At 39.5% G+C, this 10,142-nt stretch overlaps 1 protein-coding gene across 1 annotated transcript; it reads right to left on the bottom strand.

Annotated features, from left to right (window-relative positions):
• Positions 1-2,564: 2,564 nt before the first annotated feature.
• On the bottom strand, positions 2,565-6,366 carry LOC137953717 (protein PHLOEM PROTEIN 2-LIKE A10-like). The gene is made up of 2 exons (XM_068801197.1): positions 4,648-6,366; positions 2,565-2,920 (listed from the first exon to the last, which is right to left on the bottom strand). Exon 1 carries the CDS (start codon positions 5,937-5,939, stop codon positions 4,677-4,679), a length of 1,263 nt encoding a protein of 420 aa, XP_068657298.1. The 5' UTR covers positions 5,940-6,366; the 3' UTR covers positions 2,565-2,920; positions 4,648-4,676.
• Between the last annotated feature and the right edge of the window lie 3,776 nt (positions 6,367-10,142).

Raw genomic sequence — 10,142 nt, 5'->3', positions numbered from 1 at the left:
AAAAGTAAATAGTCTTAAAATTGAAAGAAAAGTACTGAAATTTGAAAGAAAGAAGGTCAAAAGAGATAAAAATGGCAACTATGGGATTTGCTACAAAACCGAAATAGAATAGGAATGAAATGCAGCAAAAGAAGAATATTTTTAGAATGCACAGATTAAGGGAAAAGAAAAAAAAGAAAAAGAAAATGAGGCATCAAACCTAATTTTTAGAATTCACTTCCAAGAAAGAGGTAGTTTTACACTCGAGCAACATAATTCTGGATTTTCATTCATCAAGTTCCAATTCTAGAACTGCCATAGCTCTAAAATTTAACGGCCCAGATTAAAACATTTTATTGACTGAAATTAAGAATCAAAATTAAAACTTAAAATAACCCTAAACCTTAAACTAACACTTAAAAGCCCTAAACCCACTGAAAATAAAAACAAAATTTAAATCTTGGGCTTAGGGTTTAGGGTTTAGGGTTTAGCTTTGATTAAAAAACTAATTGACGCCAAGATAATAGAATAACCTGCTGACAGGAGCAAAAAAGTGAAGATATAGAACCTCTGGAACAGAAACCAAAGAAGGTCAGTGGGACGAAAATCTCTACTTTCAACAAAATACAAGTAGAGCGAATTACTAGATTGCTACTACCATCCACTTTCTTGTTATGCAGCAGCTGAACTAGATGAAAAAAATAGAGCACCTTAAATTGGACACATTGGGGCCCCAACTTCAGCCAAATTTCATTAGACTAATTCTTGGTCCTAACGTTTTAATCTTCAAAACCATACTCAGCAATATGGTCTAGCCCTAGTTGAACTTTTCAAAACCCAAGCTTCCAACGAGTGCTGAAACAAACTCCTGCAACCAAAGTAGTTACAAAGAATTATATGACCTCGAAGATTTTGATAAGATTGAAACCAATACCATTCATATTACATTGACCAAGAAAAATAATGCAGCAAAAGCATATTTTCATTTTGAATGCAACAACTAAGCAGACATGATGTTTCTGATAAGTATATTTCATCTTGAAAGCAACAACTAAACAGAACAGAGCCCCCCCACAAACCGCCACCAAGTAAATATAAAAAACAGCTAAACTTTGGTAAAGAAACCAGCAGATTGTCACAAAAAAAAAATATATATATATACAAGACATCAAAATAAATGAAGAACATGGATCTTACTTAATTTCAGTGTTATAAAGAAAATTTGGAAATTTAGCAATTCAGGGTCTAAGTTCAAAATAAATATGAAACAAACCACTTTAAGGAGTTGTGGATAAAGTAATGGCAAAAACTGCTTGAGGCTCCCATTCTTGGGATAGGGAAGTCATCCAGACAGGACAATGACAGGATAGATTAACTTCAATAGAATCCAATTGTAACTGTGGTCGAGTTTCATCTTTCCCAAAAGAGACAATGCCACTAGTTACAAAGGGGGCCTTAATTCAGTTCCACATAAAGCAGAAACATAACACATACCAAAAACTGATCTTATGGTATAATATTTTTGCCACTTTCAATCAAGTATCCTTTCTCTAAAATCAGTAAGACCTACCTGCTTTTCCTGTAAATATGTTTGTCATGGTCCTCGATGGTTCCTCTTGCTCTTGAAACCATAATAACTCAAAGTTACAGCAACTGATAGAAAAGTAGAAAGGTTCGCAGTGCAATGACAAAAATGATGAATAATCTTTACATGTAATAAGTTTCAAGCTTTCATGGAGGGAGGGAAAAAATGTTGATGTGATATAAATTATAAAAAATGGAAGAATAAAAAAAAAATGCAACAATGACCAGATTCAACTGATCAGGACAGAAATACATAAACAGGATGATATAGCTTGTATTCAGATATAGAGAAATACGATTATCCAGAAACATAACTCTCCTGGCCCAAAGCCTGTGGGCTGAAAAAGGGCTTAAAGTTTCCAAAGAGAAGGAAATCCTTTGCCAGCAAACACAAGGAGATTAATGCTTCCTTAGAAACTAGTTTCTAGTGAAAAATGAACTCTTAATCTTTCCTGGAAAGAGCAAAAACAGGGCCTAAAATACCCCCCTTGTGAGGGGGTATAGACAGATAAGAGGAACAAGATAATCGAGGCAATTCAGTATATGGCTGAGGTAAGACTCCATAGAGATGAAAACAATGAGGTGACAGAGATATTAGGCTTCACCAATACTGGAGCCCCACAATAATCCCAGGCAATGGTACCAACCTAACCTGGCAGGAAACACTGACTTTCCAGGCAGAGATTTCCATGTAGATGTGTCTTTCCTGCAAAGGTTAGGACATTAAGGCCCCATTGGTGCCACAGCAGGAAAGCTATAATCGAGGAAAAGCATGAAAGGAGTTTCCAGATTTTAGTTTTTCAGGAAACATATAGACCAGAATCCTATGCCTTAGAGAATTCCCGAGTTACTAGGCAGCAGGTTCCAGATAAATATGCTTTTTTCCTTGAAACATTAGGGAATTAATAGATAATTAACGGTACTGAAAGCACTAATACATCTTCAAATGTATGCAATCTGTACATTTGATAAAAAAATTTGATAAAAAACAATCTGCTAAGTATTCATGTATGCATTAATAAGGACAGAATGAACATGAGATACACATTTGAGAACTATTATGCCATCCTGCTAATGAATTAATCAGGATATTCAATAAGACATTTGATCAACTTTTACAAGGCTCATTTGATTTTGAGCCAAACATAAACCCTTTCTGACATGGTAGTAACAAAAACTGCTTTGCTCCTTTCCAGAGACTTTGTATATGCTCCCTGCTTCCACATGGTTCCAGAAGAGAGACTTGAAGTACACTTGGGAGAAACGAAGGAATAGATTTAGGACTTCAGTAAATAATACCATAACATCCTGAAATCCTCTGATCAGCCCCTCCTCTGCAGGGTCTACAGTTCTCCATCTGCCAGATCAAAGTTCTCGATATTAAAAAACAATTACTCGTGATTATTTGGTGCATTTCCACTAGAGAAGAAATCTAGGATGAAACATAAAACATCACTACCCACAACCCTTTGGTGCATTTCCACTTGAAAATAAGCCCATCACTAAACTTAAACAAGTCAGAGAAATAAAGATAGATTAAAAGAAAAGGTCTACAATGAAACATACATATTGAATTCCAGAGAATTTGCTAACTTCGAATATGACAATAAAACCAACCAATATAAAATGAGAAAACCGAGCTTCATGTATACCAGAAAATTATTTTTGGAGGACACAAGAAAAAAACAAAGATGAGGCAACTAAATAAATGTCGCAAAATAGGAAAAAAAATCTAACTAAAGGAGGTAAATTACTATTCAACTAAGATAAATTTATCTGTCAATTAGGGGTGAGTTTCTGGTTGTTTAACTTTGACGTATTTTTTGAATGTTAATTACACAAGTACACTGCACCCTTCTTCCCGGTGATACTTGAACTCCAGACCTCACACTAGATACCCACCCATGTGTCCATTAGGTCAAAGACTCAATCTACACAGCTTTTAACATATTGGCATCTATTGCCAGAGCAGCCTGTTATAAATTGGGCATGAAACACTTAACAGGAACATGTAATTCACTCTAATCCAAAAGGGCAAAGAGCTTTTGAAACAGGAGCACATTGTTTATCTTTAGTCTCAATATAGGTATCATCAATCTAATTACTCATCACAAAAAATACGAAGCAGAACTGTGAGAAGGTTTCCAAGTAATTAAATCAACAATTATTCCTGGCAAAGCAACAGAGACACCACATTTCCTCTGCTACTACATCAATTTATCTCAGCCCCACATAGCTCGAAAGGCTATTTTCTGCCCATTCTGTTTTTTTCTATTTTTTAGAACTGTTGGTGACATATTAAATTATCTCTAGCCGTTTAACTTCTAGTAACTGTACTTTCCCAAGTGATACTGTTAATTGAAACTCTGATTAGTCCCATTTATGTGCCTTCTCTATGTTATACCGTATGAATTTAACAATACTGGCAAGAAAGGAAACATTACTCCACTTGTTATACAAATCGAAGTAGACAGCTTGCTCATATATACTGTCTACAGCGAATAACAACTTCAAATTGAGATTGGATAAATAACAAAGCATGCAATATGCAACTTCCCAGGATCTTAGAGCAATGTAGTCCACTTATCTGCCTCTTCAAGTTGAGGGTGATTCAGCAGTTATCAGTCTTTTTTTATCTGTCAATTTAGTTGTATTTTTTTCCTTTGTTTACCCTCCTGTAGATATTTGCTTAATAAAAATTTGCCCATTGTTTTCTCAAACAGAAAAGGAAAAGAATCTTTCCAGTAGGTTCATCATACAAAGAAAAAAATCAGAAGAAATTCAACTGCAACCAAACTTACAGAATCTATGCTGGTATGCTGTTAGGTTAGAAAGAATCATCTGTCAATACAACATTTAAACCCCTACTTTAACTAGCTTAACCAGAAGATCAAAATAATGGACGAGGAGAACACATACAAACAAAAACACCAACGAACTTTCTGTAATAAGGAAAGTTAGCAACTGAAGTCAGTGGCTTATCTCGAAGTGATTTTTTCCTTCTGACCAACTCTATTCAGATATAGAAAATCAGAAATAAAATGCATAGTTACTAAGCAAAAAGGAATAAGTAAAATTGCTTACAGATTTTAAATAAGAAAGCTTCCAACTGCTTAAACTGGTACAAGGACCCGTGCACCTGTCAATACATGCAAACACATTGCGAAGCAAATTGTTGCTATCACAATAGACTTTTCACTAATATATCTCAGAAGCTCCAGCGCTTTCTCAATTGTTTCCCGGTGGACAAAATCCAAACTATTCCAAAAACCATCCATAATTTTCCACAACAGAAAATCGAGAAAGGATCGGACCGTTTCAAATGTAACTCTCCCCGTTAAATCAAGTACAAGTTTCCTATTGCTAGGAACTGCCAAAGTAGAAGACACCTTGTCAACCCACCCAGTCTCTTTGATTTCATCCAAAGATCTCCTCTGATGGGCTAAGGGTAGACAGTCTTCTGCTCGTTCCAATGTCTCAATCTTACTCGGGCTTGTGTCACACCGTCTGGAACTAGATGAGGCAGGGCTTGAAGTAGTCAAGACTTGGTGGGAGGTCTTTAGTAAAGTTTCTACAGCACCATTACAGACAGAAACTAGGACATCTTTAACTTTCTTTTCATGCTTCGGATTAGTCAACCCTGAGAAGAGTTCGTCATATGTGTTGATTTCCATTGTTTTGTCAAGGTAAACAGCAACAGCTGTCCTAACGAATAGCTGAATACAGTCCGCAATGAGCTCTCGGCACTTGGTGTCACAAAGGACGTTCACCCAAGCCGGCCCCTCCTGCGAGTCGAATCGACCTGATATGCCTGATAGATTACTCGAACTTGAATTTCCAGAAATTGAATTGTCCGAGTAGAAAGCCAATACCAAATTTCTGGCAAAGCTGCCAACCACTACGGAGGCAAAACCTGAACCGCTTGTAGAGAAAAGCCTTTCCAGGACTCGATCGGTAAAGCTAGAACTACAGCGTGGTTCTTGAACCCCACTCGTTTCTGAAATACGATAACCCCACAATATTCCAACAGTAAGAGCTTCAGTAACCTTAACCATCGACACCGCAAACTCATCTGATCTCGCAATCTTAGAAATCTGTTTCAAACTAATGGGCATTTCATCAGAATCCGATTGCAGAAACTGCTTCAAGTCTCTGGAGACAACACCAGCAGTCTCGGCGGAATCTGCAACAAGCTCAGCAACGGAAACCAAAGCTCCGATCAGCTTAAACAACCGTTGTCGCTTCCTCGCGACGGATGGGATGTGATATACCTTGTAAGCGCCATAGCCGGAGAAACCCGCTGCCGCGATCAAAAGGAGCAACTTCTTCCGCCTCCTGGAGAAATTCAACAAAGGCTCGAAGAGTTGCAGATCCATCGGATGAGAACACACCCTAGGCGACGGCGAATCGGCAGCCTAGGGCTTCGTTTTCGTTATTCCACTTCGAAGCCTATGTTCCCACGCATCGAGGTAACCGAAGGTTCGAAAGAGAGGCCTTCCCTATCCAATTTCAGAATAAACCCAGCTTCCCGCGTCTCGAGGTCTCGCAGAGGGATTAAAGAGGGAGGGACAGGGAATAAGTCGTAAAAGACGACGAGGATGTGTGGAAGGAACGACGTTAAAGCAGTTGCTGGGAAAAAACTTCTCGAATTCAGACTGATTCAAAAGTGCACCGTGTGCGTGTTGCACTCGAATTCCTCTTTAGAGTTCAGATAGGAAAGGGAGGGGAAAGCGACCGGAAAGCGATGAGGACGCCGAGGAAGGAAAATGCGCACCCTGGTTAATGTTAGAGAAAAGCGAACTTAGGTTGGGCAGGTCCAGGTCTCTTTTTCCAGAGCGGCAGAGCCTAGGAAAAATAACGAATTTGTCGTCGACATGTGTAACCGGACGCAACCTTTTGTGTCTTGGTCTCATCTGCGCAACCATCATAGGTCAACTATTCTGGTGTGGGATCAGAATCGGATTTCCAAGAAATTCTCCCGGAGACCAAGAGATTTTGTTGTCATTTTTTAAGATGCATGATTGGCTATAAATTTCTTCAAACCAGACTACACGAGTAACACGATGACGGGACGGGCCGGGCCGGGAAGCTGGGTAAATTTGAAGTGGCATCAGGGGTCATTAAGTAATAATACCATCACCTTTATTTTATCATTAAGAATTATGAATACTTTTATATATATATATATATATATATATATATATATATATATAATATGAATTTCAACCATGAATGTATGAGATAATAAAAATGTATCGTGTGAAAAAATAAGTTTCAAAATATTTATTTTAAATTTAGTATTTAAATTAATAAAATTATGCACCTAAAGTTAGATGGATTTAAGTCATACTCTTTTTTAATAATTTTTTCAAAATAAAACATTAAGATGGAAGGTCCACCTCCCATTGTCTTGTATAAAATTGTAGGGATATATATGGCATTCTGGATCTGATCTGTTTAAAAATATCAAAATATTCAAAAATTGATAAGCTATTGGAACTTAGTAATCCAAATTCAAATTTGTAGGATTATGTCCAGGGGTCGGCACAACCTACCTCGACCCTGACCCCAAAACCCGAATTTGAAAAAAACCCAAAATATCAAACTCGACCCCAACCCAATCACCGTCCCTGCAACCTAGCCCCACCCCATTCCTACAAAGTCTCTGGAAAACCTATCCTTGACTAGAAACCAAAGGAGTTTTTTTCCGTCCACATGAGAGGTAAAACCTGAAACCCAACCCTAGGGTTTTTAGGTAAGATCAGGTCGGGTTGGGTTCCTCATGAAACCCGACCCAATGTGCACCTCTAATTATGTCCAAAATTGAATAATATTGGAATTTGGGTAAAATCTGAAACCATAAAGGAAAAAAAACTGAAATAAAGGATTTTTTTTCTTTCTAAAATAAAATATCATCCTTTAGAAATCGAAAGTTGGGGCTCGTTTAGGTGGTGTTGCTAATGTGAAAGGGAAAAAATCAAAATGAAAAAGTAAAAATGCATCAAAACAAATTAAGAAAAAGGGTAAAACCGCTTAAATGTCAAAACAATTAGAAGAGGGCTCCAACTCCAATTAGAAAAGAAGCCTCTCGATTTAGATTTTAGACACTTAAATTGATAGAGATAAAGATAAACACAGTGATAGATATAAAGATAATGATATAAATAAAGATAACTAGTGTTTGAATTAGAGATACTCAAATTGTAGAGTCCTAATCACCTATAATCTCTGTGTAATTTCTATAAATAGTTTACACCTGGTCAATAATAATGTAATATTATTATTCATTCATATATTCTATACGGTATCAGAGTTTCCGATTAATTAATCAGAACCAGTCTGCCGTAGCTGGAAATCCTTATCGGGAACAGCCTCCGTAGCTGTAGCTCATTGTCGTCGCCCATACCTAGTATTTTCTCCTCCCTCTCTCCGTGCAATCTCACTAGAGGTAATTTTGAAAAAAAATAAAAAAATTACCGCCATCGCTTCGCCTGACATCCTCGTCGCCGACACCCCGCTGCCGCCGCCGTCCGCTCTATCGGCAACTCCCTCTCTCGGCCAACTTATTTTACCCTCTCCCCCTTAAGCCACCATGTGTCGCCGATGATTCCGTCGTCCTCGCCATAGCAGAGTCCCGAAACTCTGCTCTACTCAAAGTTCCCGTTGACGGTCCTGCAATGCGGAGTCTCTACAACAGTCGACGAGTCTCTTACCTTCGTCGACCGTCAAGAATTGTCGCCTGCCGAATTTCTGCAACCGTCGCCCACCGACAATCGGCACCCGACAACCGTACGACATCGCCACTCTCAGCCCTCTCGCCGCCGCAAGCCATTGCCGCTCACAGCCGCAAGCCGTCGCTTAGCGACCGGTCCCTACTACACCAGAACCGACAACTCGCCACTCTCAGCAACACTCCGTTGCTGCTCGCATATGCTCTCCTTACGTCGCCGCCTTTTGCCCTTCCAGCCACAACGTCGACTGCCCTCAGCCAGTTGGTGCTGCATAGAATCCGCTCTTCCGTTTCTCTTCACTCGTCGCCAATTTTCCTCCAAAATCGGTCTACTCTGTTATCGCCTGCCGCTAGTCGTTGCCGTCGTTCGCACCTCTAGCCAGAGCGCCGACTACCCCCAGCCTGCCGGCGTCGCCCGTCTCGGGAGCACCGAGACGACTTAAGTTCAAGGGGGAAAAATTATTTCCCCCTTGGACGCGTCGTCCCACGCACGTACGTGCGCAACGTGCGAACTCGCACGTAGGCTTTCACGAGTGTGAGTTTCGCACATGTGGAATTTTTTTATTAAAAAAAAACTATTCAGACGATGTGATTCCGTCTGCCCCAGCCGCCTCCAGTGTCGCTGCTCTTCCATCAGACGATGCAATTCCATCCGTACCAGCCGCCTCCAGTGTCGCTGCTCTCCCACAAGACGATGAAATTTCATCCGCACCAGCCGCCTCCAGTGCAACTACTCTTCCTCCAGACGATGCGATTCTGTCCACCCCAGCCACCTCCAGTGCCGCTGCTATTCTTCTGGACGATGCGATTTCGTCTGCCCTAACCGCTTTCAGTGTTGCGGCTCTACTCAGTGCTACCAGTGTTGCTGCTCTCTCCAAACCACTTCCAAGAACATGCTTCCTCTTTTTGAAGATCAAGATTGGACTCTCCTCTAGGAGCTCCATCTTGCAGGGGCATGATAGAGATAAAGATAAACACGGTGATAGATATAAAGATAATGATAGAGATAAAGATAAACACGGTGATAGATATAAAGATAATGATAGAGATAAAGATAACTAGTGTTTGAATTAGAGATAGACTCAAATTGTAAAGTCCTAATCACTTACAATCTCTGTGTAATTTCTATAAATAGTTAACACCTGATCAATAATAATCACTTCAATATTATTCTTCATTCCTATATTCTATATAAATAAGTAGCCTATATGTGTAAATAGTTAAAAAGGTGTTATAGACCCATCTAGTGTTGGTCCCCTACACATGAAAGAAGGGACTTGGGAGGTCACCCATAGACAAATTTGAAAGGCATCGAGGGTGTTGAGGTGTGCCAGAGGCATGTTCACTACCAATTGAGGTTACCAACAGATGTTTTTGCCTTCTAATTCAAAATCCATAGTCATGTCTTGAAAATTCCCAAGGACCTGACTCACTTTTTGGACTGACTGCATTTCCTACACCACATTCATGCCTTTAATGGGCAATAAGAAAAAAATCAACCTTTACCTGATATACCTGGATGGACAAGTCCATTACCTTAGCCTTAGTAGAGCATGATGGCCGCTTACCTTCACCAACCATCACTGTGAAGACTGAGATGGATGTAAGGTGAAAGCACAATCAGTTAGCTAGCCTTTCTTAAAGAAAATTGTATGTGTTACCATTGTTATCAAGATGTTCACCACATCAAATCGAATGTGCCCTTGAGGGTCACTCTACGAGGTTGTGGGATGTCCGAGAGGGCACAGAGCAAAACCTTCAGAATCGGATTCTCCTCATACTCATTAACTTACCTTACGGGTGGGGGGGTGTTAGTCAACAAACTAGAAATTTGATCTTCATCTTCATC

This window comes from Aristolochia californica, unplaced genomic scaffold (genome assembly GCF_029961685.1).
Source record: "Aristolochia californica isolate CCGP_79_NKW_82.1479 unplaced genomic scaffold, dmAriCali1.0.hap1 SCAF_16, whole genome shotgun sequence".
Taxonomy (NCBI): Eukaryota; Viridiplantae; Streptophyta; class Magnoliopsida; order Piperales; family Aristolochiaceae; genus Aristolochia; species Aristolochia californica.
The sequence above is the reverse complement of the archived record's forward strand: the minus strand, read 5'-3'. Positions and strand labels throughout refer to the sequence as shown.